A 20,956-nucleotide genomic window follows, 5' to 3' on the forward strand; every position below is an offset into this window, starting at 1 on the left:
TTTTTATATATATATATATATATATATATATATATATATATATATATATATATATATATATATATATATATATATATATATATATATATATATATATATATATATATATATATATATATATATATATAATCGATCACTCTGAGGTTTACTTATTTTTACTTTTTCTGGAAATTTCTTTTGGTATTCTGGAACTCAAAGTTTGTAATGTGCTGTTATTACTATTTATGGGCATTTTGGGATCTATGCTTCACTTCAACTATTAGGGTTTTTGACAGTTGTTAAAAATGTTGAATGTGATACGGTTAAGACAAAAAAAATTCTCAAAGAAAAGAAAATACAGTAATGTTTATTGTTTACTTTTGACATGCTCCGAGGTATTAGGTTTTCTTAACAGAATTTTAAATCTTCGCTGTTGTTGAGCAGAAAGCAATAAAAGCCGTCGTATGTTTCTACCTTCTCTTGTGTCCTTTCCGAATGCACATCAAGGTGACTTTTACTGTAAACTCTTTCTTTGATGCCGTTACATTTCATGAAATGTAACTACATTGTGAGTGATCTGATGTGGTGGGTGAGTGTGACTGGTGAGTGTGTCTGTCCTATACTTCCCTCCACCCTTTTTGTTGCACTTCTTTAATCAGTGGCAGAAGAAAGCCGTATTTTGGCCTGTCTGTCAGCGGTGTCCAGAAGCGACGCCACTACAGCCGTAGCCCACGCTTTCCTCACTCTGATGCAACCGCCAGATAAAAGATCCTGCAAATCAGGAGGAGAAGCGACGTCCGCTCACAGTCACTCCTCACGTCCCCACCACCCACCTCCTTTCTTCCATCCCTTTCCCTGCCTATTATTCATTTCCTCATCACATTATTCTGAAGTCAGTTCAAGAAAACTCCGTATCTGATTAATTTCTCCCTCTTGATTTTTGTTTGCATTTCTTGTTTTGTTTTGTTGGATGTTTTAATTAAGCTTATTTGGTTTAGGTTTTGTTTTGCACTGTGTTTCCTTTGCTAAAAGGAAATGAACTCTAATGTCGCTGTAACATTACTTGCACATCTGGAGACTGGTTATCCTCTGAGGAAGTGACATAAGTCAGATATAAGGTGTGAGAGAGGGGGAGAGAGGGAGAGGATAGGGATCAGTGAGTCTTGAAAGAGATTTTTTCATTGTGATTTAATTTTGGAACAAACGCAGACCGATGCTGTCACAAGTGAGATCAAAGTACATTGTGTACAAACACTGCATTTAACAACTTCACATATCCCTCAAAGCTTGGATTTAGTTGGGGGAAACACTAGGATAGCACCTCTCCCTGCAGAAAAATATAAAGGTCGATAGCAGTGCAATCAAAGTGTCCCAGCAGTCCCATTGGGTAACACTATTGGACTGGCTGTCGGGCATATGGGGGACAAGGCGGGAGACGGGCAGCTTGTAATGGGATGAGATAGGCTATCTTTATTGTCAAAACATAAGAATGAAGGGGGGGGAAAAAGACACAGATTAGCTTTCCTGACAGTCGGCCGTTTGAAGTTTGTGCCAAAGTGCATTAGGGGCTGTTATTCTCTCGTTTGTGCGCTCGCAAATACAGAACCACTCACAGGAAAAGGCGAGACTTGCCCGCTAATCAACTGATAATGGGTCACACTGTCCGTTTGCCATAGCTGCCCGCCATCCTGCGTGCACACTCGCGGCACACTTGCTCTACACAGTTGACTGCCGCAGGCCTTTGTTTCATTGGGTAACTTTGGGGGAATGGTGGGATGTTATTTTAAAGGCGGTATATCACAATATTCTATTCAATTCAACTCTTTGAACATACAGTATCGTTATCTATACAATGTAAAACTTTTTTTTTTTTTTGGTCAGGTTCACAAAACGAGGTATAGCATCATACCTGACCTTTGACCTGCTTGTCTGGTGCCAGGAAGTTCCACCCTTCTCAGTCTATTGTCCACTTCAGTGCAGCATCGCCTCAACCTCGGCTCACTGATGTTCTCTTTCAAAGGCCAAATCAAGACTGAGCAACGCAACTTAAACCTGGACTTAGTGTACACATTTTTACATCACTGTGTGGTACGCCTAAAGTCATTACATGACACATGCAGGGATAGGTGTGTTCCTAAAGGTGAAGCGAGTAACTACCAACACAAAGTTACAATACATAAACCCAGAATCATCCAGCGTGCAGCCACATCAGAATGCACCACCCTGCCTCTTCCTGCACTGATAACATGGTGAGAGACAGTTTGGCGCTGTCGTGGTGGGCAGAGAGAAAGGACATTGAGTGTGTGTGTGTTTGGGAGAGGGGAGGGAAGTGGTTAGGTGTCAGTTCCTTGACTTTCCTTTTCCTCGGCCTCCATCTAAAGGAAGTGGATCCTGCAGAGTGTCTATTCAGCTCCGAGAAACAAGACAAACACTTGAGATGTCAAAGCTAGCATTGTCTCAGAACCTAAATTCTGTTTTAAATGATTGCATCTTTTAAAAGGATCTTTTTAATCCTAATCTTATTCTCGTCTGCATGTGTTCAGGTCTTTTATTGTTCCTGTCCAGAAGTAAAACTCCACAGAAGAAAAACACAGCTTGCAGGTATTTGACTACGACTCCAGTTGCAAGCACAAGCGTCCATTTGGAAGGAACAAAGCAGGGGAGGCTAACCCTGGCAGGAAAGATCTCGCTTTCTGCGCTTTGGCTTTGCAGGAAACCCAACCATTCACCCGGCCATGTACTCCCATCCTGAAATGGGGGAGTGAAATGCTAAGAGCCAGAAGGACGCAGGGGGAGGCAGGAGGATGGGGGGCACCAAAATAAAAACTAATAAGAATAAGAATGACTTTATTCCCATCTCCAACCCGCAGATGTTTGCTTCCTTCCTTTCCCTTTCATGTCAGATGGAAATCTCCTCTCTTGTACGACTTTGAAGAGAAACATTGTTGCGGGTAATTGTAGATGTGAAAGTGTTTTTTTCTTTTCTTTTTTTTTGATTAATTCCCTGCATTTGTCATGAAGGCTGATATCTCTCATCTGTGTAGCTTGGGCCAGACTTGAGCATTCTTCCGTGTTTATCATAAGGACAGGAAGATGCAGCTTCGCCTTACCACCCCTCCCTACAACATCCTGGGATCTTCTGGAAACTTCCCTAACAAGGATGCCTTTCTATGGTCACCATGGAGCTCAGTGACCTGTGCTTCATCTTTAAAGGAACACCACTCCCAAAATGATCATTTGTATCAATTACTCACCCTGTGTTACCTTGAATCTTTGAAAACTTAATTTTCTTCTCACATGAGTCCATGGTGAACGAAGAATCCAAAAAAACTCTAATTCTTGATCAATTGAAATAAATGGGGACCATGTTTAACAACAGAAAAATAAATCAAAACTGTTTACAAACTCTCACACAACTCGCACAGTATAATCACATACATTCTAAATGTATTCTCACTGAAAACGTACTTTAGAAACATTAAAACAGTCTCAAGCGTGCGCTGAAGTGCTCCTCATACGTCAGAGTAGTATTTATGTGGAAGACTTGGATTATACTGCACCAGTTCTGGAGGTATGTGAGAAAAAGAAAGTTTTTTTCTCAATTCAAGGTTCATGGTGAGTAACTGATATACAATACAATACATTTTATTGTCCAGCAGCGTCATAATGTGTCTTCTGCTAATCAAACAACAGCATAAAAAAAAGGCTGTTAGTAAGAACAAATATAGCCAGGTCATATTACACATTAATTAAGAAAATTAATGGCACTTGGGATGAAGGATTTCTTAAATTTTTAGTTGCCAGACGGGGTGAGTATTCCTTTAAGGGCTGTTTTAGATCAGGCACAGTATGAGAAATTCAAAGGTCCTTTTTAGATTTCCTCTGTGCTCATTGGAGCCCAGTGTTTTTTTTAGTGATTTCATCTTGAAGCATCTTTAGCATGTAATCACAGCAGACTGAGATATGTACTGACACATATCTGCACACATCTATTCATATAAACACCCTGAAAGTACGCAGCAGTGCTGTTGTGAGTGGGCTAAAGATTCTTTGAAACAAAGGCACTGTGAAGAAACTGACCGTGATGCATTGAGTTCCAGGAAGCTCCAGATAGGATGACACACTTCGACCTTTTAATCCGCCATTAATTTAGGCTTCCGTATGTGATTACACATGTCAGAGACACAACCATTTCTTTCTTTTCTTCCCCCTCTTTGGAATTATCTGACACATTTTTATGATTCTCCCAGCTATTGTTCTGAGACGGATAAAAATAATATGTTGATGTTGCCAGCGGGTGTTTCCAGTGGTGGAGGTCTTGGGTGCATAGGGTTCAGGGGGGTCAAGATGGCTCCCCAAACACAGGAAGGCAGCACCGTAAGTCTCAGTCAGGGGTGTCAAGGCTGAACACTTGTGTTCGCTCATAGACCCTAACCTTCAACTGTGTCTATTAATAACATCAGCACAGGGACATCACAGTTGACCCATCCACTTGTGATGGGTGGGATGAGCTGACAGAAGCAAGGGCATTCTGGTTCATAGTAATTCAATTGACATAAGTACTTTTTTTTAAACTGTAAATATAGTGTAAGTGCTCTAAATTATAATGTGTTTTAGAGAATTCAGGGTTAAGTATAATTGATTTAACTTTGCAGTTTGATGTGAAAAAAGTTCCGAAACTATCTTTAACTACCCTTAAATGTTTAATGGGGTTGGAGGGTGGGGGTCATTGTGTTAACATAAGTAGGCTAATCATATGTCTTTTGTAAGGTTGAATTGGAGGCGTGTGCTGTCGCGGTGGGAGCGCGCAGAGGAAGGGAGGGCAATCTTGTCTGGACGCTAATAAGACCCAATGGCTGGTGCAAGGTGGCCAGGAGCTCTGCAACGCGACAGAAGAAGACGGTGGACGAAGGAGAGAAGAAGAAGAAAAAAAAATCTCTGGAGAGACATTTCTGGATGAACAAATAGGATGACAGCGCCGCGGGAGCGTCCATAGGAGCTGCAGGGAACCGTGCGTGGGGCTTTCGTTGTGCGTCAGTTTGTGTGCAATGTCAAAGGAACTGCGTGGAGAGAGAAGCGGTAAGTGACCAGAAACCCGAGAAAAACACCTGCGTCTAGACGGGTACCTATGAAGATGACTTTGAGCTCACAAGAGACTTTAAAGCAGCTGATAGTTGGCGATATATTTTGGACAGAAACCTTAAAGATCTAGTCTGTCTTCTTTTGTTTTAATAGCTGGTACTAAAGTTCAGAAACTCTAAACATCAGATCATTCATTTCAGCTTTAACTTTTGGTCATCAAAACAGTACAATTGTAAAGTCAGAACAACACACTTTGTACTATAAAGCTCTTTTTCTCTCTTTTATTTATCCAGATGAAATACATTAAAAAGAAGTTCCTGTTCTTCCTGTTCATCATCTGCTCTAATACCACATGATTTGGAATGGACCAAGATTTGACCCTCATTCACATGCTATCACACACCTGGACCTGGGGTATCACTGTGAGCCACTGACTCCTGGGAGCCCCAACCCTCCCCAATGAAGCAGTCCTGGTGGGCCCGTCTGGTGCAGCTCGGCCTGCTCGCTGTGTGGACCTGCATATGGCTGGTCCAGGGATGCGGACCGGGCCCTGGGTACGGCATCCGCTCAAGGCCCAGGAAACTCACAGCCATGCACTACAAGCAGTTTTTCCCCAACTTCTCAGAAAACAACCTCGGTGCCAGCGGGAGAGCAGAGGGCAAGATCACACGCAACTCTGAGCGCTTCAATGAACTTGTGTGCAACTACAACCCAGACATTGTCTTCAAGGATGAAGAGAACACCAACGCAGACCGCTTCATGACCAAGGTGAGACTGGTGTGTTGTGGTTAATCCAGTTCCATCATCTTAGGTTTTAAGGATGCTGTTGAATAGGATGAGACACTGGATCTCTTGTCTCCACTAACCCTAGTGATACCCGGTGACAGTTGTTTGGTAAGTACAACGAAATGGGCATCCAGGGCCGAGAGTAACCTACAGATTGACTCAAGGATGCTCTCTCTGGTGTCTCTTGAACCTTTTCAAGCCAACCCCTCTTCTAGATGATTGATTAACTACATTCACATGAAGGGACAGGCAGCAGTTTACAGCTCACATCCTGCCACCCAGCATGGCACCTTCAAATCAAATCATTCATTGTTTGCCGTACCTGCCAAATGACAAATGTTCCACACAGTGTGTAAGTTTTAACCATACTTCCCCTCCCTTTTCTTGAGATAAGAAGATCAGGATGTAATTCAACACTGCCTCTTAAAGAGATTGCCTTCCCCTTTAGGAACACTTCCTTTTAATCTTTAACCAAAGTCTTTGTTATTGGAAATCAAACTAAGCTATGACAGGTTCTGAGTGCCACTTAAACTTGAATGCCTTAATGTTTACTGGGGATAGCTATCCAAATTCAAATCTCATGCGTAGAAAAGACAACCGGTGGCATAGAGGATTTAAAAAGCTTTTTGACAAAACATTTTGAACGCCACACTGCTGAATATGACCACAGGGTTTCTTGACACTAAGATGTCGCTCTGCTCTGGATGCTGCGGCTTTCTGTGATTGTTTAGGATACAAATCTGTGTTCCTTCCCCTGCCCGGGTGATTGTATGTGATGGAAATCTGCGGTCGTATATGTGTGCCCTGCTGATGCCCAGTTTGAGTGTGTGTCTGTGTGTCTGTGTGTCTGTGCCCCTCTTTCGCCCAGATGTGAAAGACGCTCTTTGTGCGTCATTTGGCGACTCTGAGGGGTCGCCTATACAAAATTCCCGCCTGCTGAAGTAATGGCACCGTCGGAAAAGCGACTATTGTAGTTCTGACAATGAAACGCCTCTCTTCAATGGCATTGCGAGAAAAATGTACCCAGTTTGTTTTCTGTCCCTCTCGCTTTCTCACTCTTGCTGTCACATTCCCAAGTCCATGCCCATACATTCTTCCCCTCTGCCCTCTCTCTGTCTTTACTCCCAACCTCGGCCCTCCGCCTCACTACTTTCTTCTCCCCTAACTTTTTCTCCCACTCACATCCTCATAACTTTCTTTCCCAACCCTACTCAGTTGCAAAAAAAAAGCTTTATTCCATCAATTAAAGGGCCACAAGTCCTGCCACATCACAAGTCACAAGAGAAATACGCGTACAGGAGAGAATAATGAGTGTATCGCCTCGGTTGCTGACTCCATCATTTTTTTTTAAGCCTGCTATTTTGTGACAATGCTGACACAGTTCGTAACATCTCGGCCAGCGGGGGTGTAGAGAGTCACTGTGCACATTTCTGATCAAATGTCTCGGGTGAAACTGAGAAAACTCATGCCTGGAACAAACTGGAAAAGGCAGAGAATGGCCTTGATTATTCTGTCACCCTGTCGAAAAGGCCAAGGAATGTGTCAAACTGGCTACAGTAGCTTTGTTCTTGTACTCTGATTGCTAGAGCAAGGTGGAGATGGCCTTTAGCAGACTAGAGGAGGAATTGTGTGATTATGCCAGCAGGCAAACAATCATAACCTGGGAGAAAGAGATGGTGTTGAAATACATCTTTTTCTTCCAAGTTGTACTAAAATCAGTCAGTGCACTGAGGTGTACAGTAGGCTTACATACTGGACATACTTCTTGTACACTTAGGCTGTGCTCTGTTAGTAAATGATTACAAGTGTTACTTCTACTTGAGAGGGGTTCTTTTACTATACATGGCACATGCTGCAGAGTGATAAAATATAAACGATGTCTTTAAAATCAAAATTTATATTATTTTATGTACTTTTTTAATCCAAAAATAGAAGAGCAAAACTCAAAGTATAATACACATAACAACAACCCAACACTTATTAGCCCTCCCCAACAAACAATGCATTTTAAAAGGCAAAATAATAAACTAAAAGAGGGATTAAAATAATTATATTCCTACGCATAAAGGCTACTATTAGTCCCCTATTATGACTTTATCTTTTTGAATACCTTTTCATTTATTCTATTTTATTTTTATTGTATCTTTCTATAAGCTACAACCATATATAGTTTAATATTTAAGAACTAAGTGTATAATACAGTACATATTTGATATATATCTAAATGGCTACTGGAAAGTTTTGTACATTATATTTTGCTATTAGGAAAGAGGATCATTTTTAATATTTAATACAAACCAGTTATCTGATCCAATCCTACACATTTCTTTAGAAAAATGTTATACGAGACCCGACTGATACTGGATACTTTTTAAAATCAGTACTGATATTGATATTTGAGAGTTCTGATTGAATTATATTTTGACAGATGTTTTACATAATTATTTACATAAAGATTTAATTCATAACAAAAACTAACATGTTTGATAAGGATCCCTCAAATGTGTTTCAAAAGAACTGTGATAAGATATCTACTGGGTGGCAAATGTTGCAGTTGGACAATAATTGCGAATGGTTTCTAAAGGACCTCAAACATATCCGTGGTATTTTTTTACAGCAATTTCTTGTTAGTTCTCGAAAGACATATGTGCCAAAACCAATTTATCTGTGAAATTGGCTGTTTTACCCGTTAATACTGTTTCAACCTTCCCTCTGTCTCATTCTGTTTGTAGCGCTGTAAGGACAGTTTGAACAGGCTGGCTATCGCAGTGATGAACCAGTGGCCAGGGGTACACCTGCGTGTGACGGAGGCTTGGGATGAGGACGGCCACCACCCTGCCAGCTCTCTGCACTATGAAGGCCGGGCCGTGGATATAACCACGGACGACAGAGAAACGGAGAAGTATGGTCTTCTCGCCCAGCTGGCTGTGGAGGCTGGCTTTGACTGGGTCCACTATGAGTCCAAATATCACATCCACTGCTCAGTAAAAGCTGGTAAGTTTAAGAAGGGAGCTTTTATAGAAAATCATGGTGTCAAATACAGTTACGGAAGAAGTATTCAGATCCTTTATTTAAGTAAAAGTACTAATAGGATTGTGAAAATACTCCACTACAAGTAAAAGTCCAGCATTCGAAACTGTACTTACGTAAAAGTAAGTATTATCAGCTAAATGTACTTTAAGTATGAAAAGTAAAGGTACTCATTGTGCAGTAAACTGTCCGTAAAATCAGTTTTTAAATAGTTTAATTAGCTGAAGAAGTAGGACAATGTTCTAAACCCATCAAGGAACACTTCATCCAGGAAAGCTATGAGAATTTGTAATCTGAAAAGTAACTAAAGCTGTCAGACAAATTTGAGTAAAAAGTACAATATTTCCCTCTGGGATGTAGTGGAGTAGAAGTATACATTTTCATGAAATACTCAAGTAAAGTACAATTACCTTAAATTTGTAGGCTGCTTATACAATACTAAATGTTCTTAGCTACATTCTACCACTGGTCAAATGATATCACTTCACCGGATGGTGTATCAGGACATTTAAGACGGGACAGGTATATTCATCTTGGCCTCTTGTGCTGCTCTTCCTGCAGATCACTCTGTTGCAGTGGAAAAAGGTGGCTGTTTCCCAGGCTGGGCCCGGGTGACTGTTGCTGGAGGGCTGCAGAAAAGCCTGTCGTCCCTGGCTCCCGGGGACAGAGTCATGGCCTTGTCTGGAACAGGCCAAGTCGTGTTTAGCCAAGTCCTCTTGTTTCTGCACCGGGATCAAGAAAGCTGGTCTACTTTTCTGTCTCTGGAGACAGAAGAAGGTCATAGATTGGCCCTCACTCCACATCACTTGGTCTTTTTAGCCCCCCATTGCAGACTTGACAGCAGTGAGTATCAGGCTCAGTTTGCTAGCAGAGCCAAACCAGGAGAATGTGTTCTCATCCATACAGCGCAGGGTCAAGTACGTCCATCTCGAATCATCTCAGTTTCAGTAGAGGAGAGTGTGGGAGTGTATGCACCCTTGACAGAAGCTGGAACTGTGTTTGTTGATGGGGTGCTGGCATCCAGCTATGCTCTGGTGGAGGACCACAGACTTGCACACTGGGCATTTGTACCTGTTCGACTCCTCTCCTCATTCAACCAGCTACTTTGGGGGGACATGAGCAGACAGCAGACCACAGACAGTGAGACAGCTTGCACTGAGACTCCATTTCATTGTAGCACTTTGACCACAACGGACAAAGCAGGTGTGTATGTGAATAATGGCACTTTGAACAAACAAGACAATCTGAGTGAAGCTCTGAGGATGGAAATGGAAGAGCAGCAGACATCAGATGTGCACTGGTATGCTAGATTACTGTACAGTTTTGGATGTATCTTTTTAGACTCCAGCTCATTTTATCCTTAAAAGCCTGAAACTATGCTCAGAACTGTTCAATGTTAAAGCTTTGAGGCATTTACACTAACACTTCTTGTTCTCTTTTTCAATAAATTAAAAGCACAGGAATGGCTTGATTGCTTCCCCCCCTGTGTTTTCCTTATAATCTATCATAATGATATACATGCTAATACTTAAGCGATATTTTGTAAGAGATGACAATCTGAGCAGGTTACTGTAAACTATGGTCATTCCATGACTGTATAATGGTCTATTTGTACATCATGTTATTTCTTTTAATTATTTCAGTTATATATGTTAAAAAATATATTATTCTAATGGGATAGGAATTAATTTTCCCACAACAATAGAATCTTTATTTTTGTACTTTCTGAATCATAATATATAAATGTTTAATTTTATTATAATAATTCCTACACTACATGTATTGTATGTCCTCGCATGTTGCCATGTCGTAAAACAAATTAAAATGTCATTTTATTAAGCAACACTTTCTTCATCTCTGGAGTAAATTGTGTCTGTTAAGCTGATTTGCCTTTTGCTTGTTGAGCAAAACTGAGTTTGAAACATTTGAGACGTATGCAAAAAGATCCTAGTATTATGTACTGTATGTTCAAGTGTTCAAGAGCTTAGTGGAAATCTAGTCCAGCTGGCTGGCAGGTTAATGAAAAGCCCAGACGTACTTAATATTCCCCACACTGTGCCACCACCTTGACTTTATCACAGACTTTATCAAATAGCTGCTTCAAGGGAGTGTTCGAGTTTCTTACAATCTTAAAGGACACTGTTTTATTCATTTCCACTGGTCAGATTGGGTCACATGTATATCTGTTGGTGGCATAGTACACTTCATGTTTACACCACTTTCTATGTCTACCAGTCTGCACTATACAATGTTGTGATTATACAAATGTGTTACTCCAGTTACTAGTAAACATTTAGTTTAATTATTTTGTCATGCAAACCTACTTTTGGAAGGCTATAGTCATGTGTAAGGCCATACTCAGGACATGCAGTATAGGGTTATACACCCCCTTGTGGAGGAACTGATATTAAGCCTTTGCATTTTATTTAATATCATTTCTCAAAAGAATGCCCTCGTACGTATAATAACTACTTTAGGTATTTCAACACACCTTGATTTCATTTGTCTTTTGTGATACTTGTAGTTATTTGTCAGTAAATACAATGAGATGTCATTAATTTGTCATTTTATAGCACTAAGAATACAGCAAATATTTGACTCAACATAATGTTATCAGAACTATAAACCTAAAAACAGATAGGATAACAAGAAAACAAACCACAAACTGCATCCTACACTGTTTCCCCCCTGTGCTCTTTAAGGTATACAACTGTAACATATTAAATATTGAGCACCCAAACTGTAGTATCTTCTTCAGGTTTATGTTCTGTTGTAAACATCTGTGGAGGTATTCTAGGGGATTATCCTTGAGATACAGGAGGCAGATGGGAAAGCACCGGCTCCGCTGACTGGCCAATAGGAAAAGCCTGGTTTCTTAATACCACCCTCTATTTACATCCATCGGCCAATCAGTCCCTGCCTTTTAAACAGTCTCAAAATCTAATCCAATCTTGCTAAAGCTGAATGGGGAGTTAACTAATCCTGTCAGGGGGACTAGTAATAACCTATTTTCAAAATTAAAACCTGCACACCCCACATTCAGACACTGAGAAGCACACATTTTCTGATCAAAATGTACTTCTGTTTGTATGACAATATTTAATGAGAAAAAGAGAAGGATGCATCAGTGGATATTTGTAATGGGTGTGTAATGAATGTGAAAATAATTGAAGGCCACAGAACATCTTCCCAAACATTATAGAATTTTCCTCACATGCCTAAACAAATCAAGTGTTTCTGTATCACAAACAATAGAGCATATTCACTCCATATGTGATAGAAACCTTGACCTTAAGTGGCAATTGACATTTAATCGGCTATTTTTCAGTCAATATAACACTTTAGGAAACAGTTATTTATTGTCTAATCCAATTAACAATTATCAAAAAACACAAGACTTAAGTCAATATGATACCATTTTTTTTAGTCTCTTCCCCACCATCGTGCTTTAAACTAGATTATTTAGGTCTGTATCAGCATAATTCAAGTTTTAGATTCAGGTCGCATTTGAAAGACAATTCTTTATTTAGTTGCATGAAGCTTTAGAGGGCCATCTGCATTTATCCAGTTGAAGGAATTATTGTAACATTTCTTCTCTTCAGCGGCCTCAAGATGCCTCTGCACATATGCATTACCAGAGACGTTTCACAGTGCAGGGTCAACTGCAGATCACCCCCTGCAGCAGGTGCTCGTTCACTGCTTACCAAGCACACAATGTATTGTCAGGCATTCGGGTATGATCACTAACATTACCTTTACATTTGAGACGTTTAGCAGATGCTCCTTTCTACTTATAAGTGTTGAGTTATATCCAAAATAAGCTACTTACCAGTAACAGTTTTTCTCTAGGGCATGACAGAAGATATACTGTAGCTGATGTGGATTAAACGTGTGACCTTCTCACAATGGGGCAGAGTGTTACACAACCTAATTTTGTGTAAGTTCACAAGATCATTCCAATGACAGGCAAGTGTTACTGCATGTACTGCGTCAGGCTTTTTGTTCACAGTGTGGCCCATGAAAGGGTGACATGGGGAGGTTAGTGTCGTGATTTCAGAAGAATACACATAAGAGGATTTGGAAGAACTGAACAAAATACTTTTGCACCAAAACGTATTTTGGGTTGTTCCATACTTTCTGAAAAAATAAAACAAAAGTTTCCATATGCAAAATATAAGGATCCAACATGCAGTCACTCAGTAGTAGTTTAACTAAAAGCTAACATTTAAGAATTGAGAATAACTTTGTTGAACCCATCCGTCCTGAGTCCCCCATGCCACTGTGATTGTCTCACAGCGATAAGGCAACCTATTGATAACCCACCTCTCATTCCCGCCCCCCATAGGATCTGCATTATGTTCACCCACAGTATTTATTATGATTGATACTTATTCTTAGTTGAAAACCAGATTTGAACATGTATTACATGAACAAATAGTTATTGATCATTTAAAAATGGAAAGGTCTGACACTGACACTTGTCAAGTATTTAGTATGTCAACATTTCTAACACAATATTATACAAGTTTTAAAGTTATTTTATTTTGATTATTCGTACACAAAATGTCAAATACCACCTAGGACCTAGGTGGATGGTAACTATTTGCCTCGGAAATAAGACAAAACTATGAGGCTACAAATCGCCAGGTCTTCTGGCGCATTTAAGTAATTATGAGTGAACCTGCCGAAAACTCGGTCGAGATTTATTTTATGTCATGGTAGTTTAAAATAGTCTCTTCCCAATCGCTCTCAGTCATTCCAGCCAAATGCGCAATGCATAGCAGTATAGTAACAGTAGGAGAGTACAGTAACAGGGGCGGAATAAGTAATTAGCAACCACGATGAACGGCACAGTACACATCTGTTATGTTAATTACAAAATTAATTTGCACTAAGAAATAAGAGCCTAATCGAACTCAATTAAATCGCTTTTGATTGTCAACACATATGCATTCATCCGTAGACATGTCAACGTAGCTTTTGTTCTACAATCATAACAATCTAATGAAAAATGGCTTCCATGGATCCGAAAATCTAATGACCTAATATCTAATATCCACCATATTTCAGTGGTCCGCGCTCTTCAGGTTAAAATCGTGTGCTGTGTGCTAAATATCACATTTGCACAAAGTTATTCATCGCTACAATAAAGCTGTAACACCGTGTGCTAGTATCTAGTTAGAAAACACATGTTTTGCTCGTTATTTTGCATGAATTAATTTTTGACGTAGTTGTTATTAGCTAACTCTGTTAGCAGCCGCTAGCCACTTGGCGGAACAGCCGTATGCAGACGCAACGCAGTTCAGCGAAGTGAAGCGATGCTAGTGACCCATACAAGGGTACTACCCATGCAAAGTTGAACTGCTAATTTAGATAGATGATTGTTTGCAGTGGACTAAAACTAAAAAAAAAAAAGATTTACTGTCGTGTCAACAAAGTTTTGTGCTGTAGTTTTCGGATGCACTATTTTGTGCAAACTTGCAGTAGCTTTAACGACCTCGCGAGCGAGATTCCAGAACAGAGCAGAAGCTAGCTACTGTTAGCATTCAAGCTAAATCCACAAGCAAGGAGCCAGATAGCTGCCTGGTTACTTTTTGGATCCACACCATGAAGCTGTGGCGCCTTTGTTTGGACTGGTTGAAGACTTGTCTCAGTGATTTATAGTTCCCCGGTAGTATACGACCACTCGACACAAAGCTCAAGTTGCTGGTTAGCTAGCTAACTATCCATCTAGTTAAGGAGCTAGCTAACAGCACCGCACAGCCTGCCTTCCGTCGAGGTGCACTTCCCCCACTCTCCCTCCAGCCGGCTAGCCGCAGCGTTAGTCCGGTACATAAAATGAAGCGACCATCAGCGTTTTGGGAAGCTGTGTGGCGGTTTGGATTTTGCTGATGTATGAGGAGACGATATTGTTTTTGTGAGGTGAGCGTGTTTTTATTATGGCCTCTTTGAACTTCTTGCAACAGACATACCTAAAGACACATCAACCCTGACCTTAGACCGGGTAATGTTAGCGCTGCTATCGGGAACATTTAGCTGTTAGCTTCGACCAGATGGAGATGTCTACTTGCTGGAGAACGAGCTATGTTACCTGAGTGCTAACTTTAGGTTGAATTATGTTTGAAGTTGGCTGTGTTCAAGGTATTAGTCATGGAGTAGTCGGTTGACATTTTAGAAGTACATGTGCCTGTGCATGAGATTGAGTGTATTTCTCGTAGTTTTGCCTCTTCGGGACACTTTGTTGCTACGTCACCATTGGTTGTTGTTAGCTTTTCCGTTTCAGCCTGTCGCTGGGTCACAGACATGGCTATTTGCTGGACAGAACCGACCCTTTGAAGTCGGTGTTTACATTGAGGAATAGTGCTTAGCTTTGCAATAATTCTATTGTAAAATATAATTAGCTTCTGCCTTTTCAATAAACCAAATAGCTGCTGCTATTAGCTAACATTACACAATAAGAACAAATACGTTCGCCGTGAAAGTTAATTTGTAGCGTTAACACTTTTAACGTTAACTTAGCTAGCTGGGTGTTAAGACGTTAACTTAGCCATCATGTCATCACTTTTTCTTTGAACGTTGCGAACTTCATTTTGGAGACATCGCCTATTTAGTGTCTTCATTATCTGCAATAAAGTACCAGTTGTGTTTTGTAGGACTTGAATTTGACGTTAGTTTGTTGTCGAGAGGAGAGTGCGTTTCTAGTGTTGCTGCCAGCGAATACGTTGGTGACGAAGATTTAACGTTAACGCTTCATAGAGAAATTAATTTAGTCCGTCCGCTTAGTTGCATTATGGCGTTAACAGTTTTTTGTGCTGTTTGCTAAACAGCGTTTTAATGCAGCGCCATAAATGGTGTAAGTTCGGTTAATAGTGTAAGTATGTTGCTTTTTATTTTTGGAGCTTTGGCTGGACAGGCATTCAAAACACTTCTAAATAATTTTGACAAAGATGCATACACACTGTATTTGGTTTGGTGTTATAATGAATTGCATTCTGAACTTAATTTGCGAATAACTCTGCTTCTATGGGTTAAAATCACTTGGAAAAGCGCACCCGTCCTCGGACTGGGATCTGCTCCCAGCTGCTTCAGTGAGATTGAATAGGAAACATGTCGAAATGTGTGCGTTAGCTCAGAGGATGATTTACTGAGTATGGTGGCACAGTTTTTGTTTTGTAACTGACGAAACACAGCTAGATCTATATTTCAAAGCCACCGTCTCATTTATTGTCTTTTAAGACCTATTATATCGGGAGACACAGCCTCGCATTGCGTTCGGGTTTGTCTATTGCTTTCTAACATTTGGAGATTCACGACTATGTTAACACAAACTGGCAAGGCTGTGATAAGTAAAATGTACCCTGGCAATCGAAGCCGATTGGCTCCTTTTTTAATGTCGTCTATTAATGGCATTTTAACGTTAAAAACATGACTTCATATTATTAACTGTATGGATGAGAGACATAGTGAGCCCGTCCCGTCATGCGTTGTTCGTTTCACAGTATTATTTTTGTTAATGCCGTGAATCTCACAGCGGAACTATGAAGCGAGCGACAAATGTTCTGCACGAAAGGAGCTCCGCTGCAACAGGAAGTTCTACATACGGAAGTTGTGTTTTCTTTGTGTATCCCGATTTATGGTTGTTTTATTTGGGGAAAACACCATTTTAGTTTGATCATTTTGTGCTTTTTCACGCAGCAGTTTCACCGATTTGGATTATGCATTGCTGGGTAAATGCTAACTTGAATTGTTAAAGCGGTTTCCGATTGATCTGTCTCCTGTAACGCTCGCGCTATTTTCATGAGTTTGCGAGGAAGCTCGGTTGCTTTAGTGCTAACGTTAGTCAGATTAACACAAGGAAATCATCTAAAGTGAGCACACAACAGCCATGTTTAATTGGTTGCATTGTTTGTTGTTGGTCTTTATGTGAAAAGTGCTTTTGGATAGGTATGGAGGCTACTGTGTACTATGTTGTGGAAAAGAAAAATGCATTTTGGAATACATTTGTTTATGATGATAAACATATGTTGGCTAATGAAAATGGCATTTTAAAATATGTTTGATATGTGGGGACCTACATACTACTTAGCTGTTATTTTTTTTATCTGCAGAAATATAAATATTATGCATTTACTAATTTTTTCATAACATTATCAGATCTATTCTCTACATTCATTAAGCAGTGATAACAGACCTGATGTCGGGTATAGCCAGTTATCAGATAAAATGACCACTGACTGTTTGCACGCTGTGAAATCTTTTATTAAACTATTGTATTTCTGATTAACATTTACAAGTTGATTCTACTTATGTTTTTAAATAGCAGATCTCTGTCAAGGAGGTCAAAATCAATACGGGGGATGGACGAGCAGAAATCAAACTGCGAAGAAAATGACTCTGAACCAACAGGTAATGTTTTTTATTTTTTTTAGTTACACCATGTCCAAACGTCATCCATTATGACTGTACACTATTCTGCAAGAAGATTATTAATATCTTAATTTGTCTTTGCTCTGAAAGAGAAGAAAATACTTTTAAAAATTAATAAACATACTTTATTAGAGGAGAGAATAGCAGGTCAATACATATGAGTTTAGTGAAAGCCACTTATTTCCATGGTTGAAAGTGATTTTTTTTTTTTTTCATTTTCTAGCTGATGACAATGCCCCTTCGAAGCAGTTTGTATCATCTGAGGAGGAGTCCAAAGCCCTTCCTGCTACTGAAGACCTGTCTGGTGCTACAGCAGCCTCGTCTAGCACACCTGTGTAAGTTATTAATTCCAACCATTAATTATATTATCCACAGTGTTGTGGTCTATATCTCAACCAGCTGCGAATTGTTGGCAACACCAACAACCAAATCTCTATTTGTGTTTTGAACAATTTTGTTTTTTGACTCCACAGTGAGAGCGTTCGAGCCTGTGCGCTTTGCAACTGTGTGGAGCGGAGCCTGCATGGACAGCGGGAACTGAGACACTTTGGGCCATCTTCTGAGCGGACGATCCTCAAGCCATTAGCTCCCCCACTGCCACAGCCCGGGAATGATGACCTGTCTTCCATTGGATTTTCCGATTCCCCATGTCTGGCATCATTCTTTGACGACTCAGGTTGAACTCAAAACATTTTGCTATTATATGTAATTTGTGTACATTCAATAAGTGCATTTATAAATTAATCGTACAATAGGTTCCATCTACTAGAAATACATTAGAAGTGTAGAATTTAATTACTGATGTCGTGCTTTATAATGAACAGGGGGTTGTTTGGTTCATCACTGGTGTGCGGCGTGGTCGGAGGGAGTTAAACGGATGGAGAATGAGGAGCTGGAGAACGTGGATAAGGCCGTTATCTCAGGGACACAGCGGGTAAGTTCACATAGACTTGGATTGGATGGTATCAGGGGAGAATATAGGGATTAACAGGCTTCCTTCACAAAATCTTACTTGTTGTTATCATTGGTTTGTTCCAGCTTTGCGAATACTGCAAAAGACTGGGTGCAACCATTCAATGCCATGCTGAGGGCTGCTCGCGGTTCTACCACTTCCCCTGCTCGGCAGCCAGTGGATCCTTCCAGTCCATGAAGCAGTTGGTCCTCCTTTGTCCAGAGCACATAGACAAGGCAGAGGAGTTGGGTAAGAGAACCAGATATCTTTGTCAAAATTGCGTTGTCATTACTTAGGGCATGCTCATAGCAAGGCGTGTGCTAAGCACACATTACAAATAGGTTTGCATGATATAAGGAATTAAGAAAAAAAAGCTATAACATTGTTGATTATCGCAATAACAATATTATTTATTGTTATAACTTGTATTAAAGTATACTCAATTCTGCTTTTCTGTTGATTTCAATATACTGCTAAAATATACCAAATTGTAGAATTAAAAGGAAGTGATTTTCAACATTCTTGTATTTAAAAAATTGAACTAAACACAAAAGGCAGTTTTTTGCTGATACTCTTTCAACTAATTAAAAAATCCCTGAGTGCAATATCTCAGGGCTTCACAATATATAGTTTAACGATCGTCAACTTCACGAAAGACCTAAGTACAAAGATGATGTCCAGCTTCAAACATCATCAAACAAGTACAATGCTTTTAAAACCCATCTTTTATAGGCAAGCATTTGTATAGATCTCTGTTTTATATTGTGTGTCTGTGAAGCACTTTGTAATTGTGTGTTTTTAAAAAGTGCTATATAAATAAAGCTTTACTTACTTACTTTAACCCTTTCTCAGAATTCCTGTAAGACAAATTGTGTGCTCCATACTGATTTTGGTTGATCTACTGTGGACTGTACATTTATATGTTCTTTGTTGTCATACAACGTCATCTGCCTGCGTAACCTGAACATTGAAAAAGGAATCCGTGGTAATCTGTCTTTGCTAAAATGTTGAAAGAGTTTCAAAAAGTAATACTTGCTTTGCTTAACGAAACACCAAGTATCTTTTAAAAAGTGTCTACTCACTTCCAATCTTGTGGTTATTGTGCTAATACCATTCATGTATTTGAACATTTATTTTTTTCAGCAGGTGAGGAGTCTTGGTGTGCAGTGTGTGACTCAGCAGGGGAGCTCACAGACTTGCTGTTCTGTACGGGTTGTGGCCAACATTATCATGCGGCCTGTCTGGAGATTGGTGCCACGCCCATCCAGCGGGCAGGATGGCAGTGCCCAGAGTGTAAAGTGTGCCAGACTTGCAGGTGAGTCAAACTGCAACCTATCAGATTTAGTGCTACTTTAAAAAGAAAAGAAAACACATTTATCTTTTTTACTTGAGCTTTATTTTCCATTTTTAAAATTAAGGTCTTTATTTTTCATTGTTGTAGACAACCAGGAGAAGACTCCAAAATGTTGGTATGCGATGCCTGTGATAAGGGCTACCACACCTTCTGTCTCCAACCAGCCATGGATTCTCTTCCCTCTGACCCATGGAAATGCAGAGTAAGTCACCTTTGAGGAAAATGGCTCTACCTCCCAAAAGTTTACTTGCATTTTAAAAACGGAACCTTTACCAGGATATTTGAAAGAGACATTTTTTCATGTGATTCTTTCATCATTGGTTTACATTTTACACCTATTATCTGTATTTTGTCAGAGATGTCGCATATGTACGGAGTGTGGTGTCCATGGACTAGGGCTGCCCGGATCGGCCCAGTGGTTCGACAACTACACCGTGTGCGATGGCTGCCAGCGTCACCGCAGCTCTGTGTGTGGAGTATGCAGCAAAACTGCCAACCCATCTGTCACTCTGCAATGCTGCAGCATGTGCCGCAGGTTAGTTTGATGCTGAAGCGCAATAGCGTTCATTTGTGTGGGCTTGTTGCTCATATTGTCATTAAATATCTTTATTGTCTTAGATGGGTGCACAGTGAGTGTGCTTTACCGGAGGAGCTTCCTGAAGCCAAGTGCATTTGCCGGCTTTGCAAGGAGGAACATCAGCAGCCTGTCATTAAACCATACACAGCAGAGATGCAAACCAGAGAGGCGTCTGAGGAGACTGAAGGACACATGGATTTGGTGGAGATGACAATCCAAACAGATGCAAACCTGGTGACAGAAAGGCACAAAGACTTATCAGAGCTGACACCAGGAGACAGAGGCACATCCGAGATGGGTCAGGATGAAGCCACAACTGATAAAGAGACACCCATGGACTTAGGTAAGTCTGAGTCTGACACATAATACAAAGCTTACGAGACATGCTTGTCATGACTTTTATTGGACAAGTAAAAGAATGCACCTTGTTTATTATGACTGCTTCTTGGCCCATAAAAAAACAACTTTTTTCACCATCTCTTGTTGTTTTTAATTGTAGCACTTTAAGTAGATCAGCATATTTGATGAAGTTGAGTTATGTGCCTCTGAAAATTAACTACTTTTGGCTTAAGGGGTGGAGTCTGCGGTTGTTGAGACAACAGTCATTGGAGAGAAAATCATGCAGGACGAGCCGCAGGTAGCAACAGAAGGATTGACTTCTGAGGCGCTCGCTGCTCCACTTGAGTCCACAGGTAAACTCGGAACACACTGTACACATATTTGAAAATGAACACAAAGCAGTACTTTATTATTTGTATGATGGTGTGCC

General features: G+C 40.2%; 2 protein-coding genes across 2 annotated transcripts in view; both read left to right on the forward strand.

Annotated features, from left to right (window-relative positions):
- Positions 1-4,511: 4,511 nt before the first annotated feature.
- On the forward strand, positions 4,512-11,431 carry dhh (desert hedgehog signaling molecule). Its single transcript, XM_029435316.1, has 4 exons — positions 4,512-5,058; positions 5,355-5,829; positions 8,580-8,841; positions 9,439-11,431. Exons 2-4 carry the CDS (start codon positions 5,521-5,523, stop codon positions 10,239-10,241), a joined length of 1,374 nt encoding a protein of 457 aa, XP_029291176.1. The 5' UTR covers positions 4,512-5,058; positions 5,355-5,520; the 3' UTR covers positions 10,242-11,431.
- A 3,428-nt stretch (positions 11,432-14,859) lies between these two features.
- kmt2d (lysine (K)-specific methyltransferase 2D) overlaps positions 14,860-20,956 on the forward strand; it is a 32,357-nt gene continuing 26,260 nt past the window's right edge. The window contains 11 exon segments of the mRNA XM_029435267.1: positions 14,860-15,018; positions 17,198-17,283; positions 17,528-17,639; positions 17,778-17,980; positions 18,129-18,238; positions 18,343-18,505; positions 19,400-19,571; positions 19,698-19,812; positions 19,967-20,145; positions 20,229-20,530; positions 20,760-20,879. Coding sequence (XP_029291127.1) covers positions 17,235-17,283; positions 17,528-17,639; positions 17,778-17,980; positions 18,129-18,238; positions 18,343-18,505; positions 19,400-19,571; positions 19,698-19,812; positions 19,967-20,145; positions 20,229-20,530; positions 20,760-20,879 — 1,525 coding nt within the window. The 5' untranslated portion in view covers positions 14,860-15,018; positions 17,198-17,234.

The sequence above is a fragment of the Cottoperca gobio genome, chromosome 7 (genome assembly GCF_900634415.1).
Source record: "Cottoperca gobio chromosome 7, fCotGob3.1, whole genome shotgun sequence".
Lineage (NCBI taxonomy): Eukaryota > Metazoa > Chordata > Actinopteri > Perciformes > Bovichtidae > Cottoperca > Cottoperca gobio.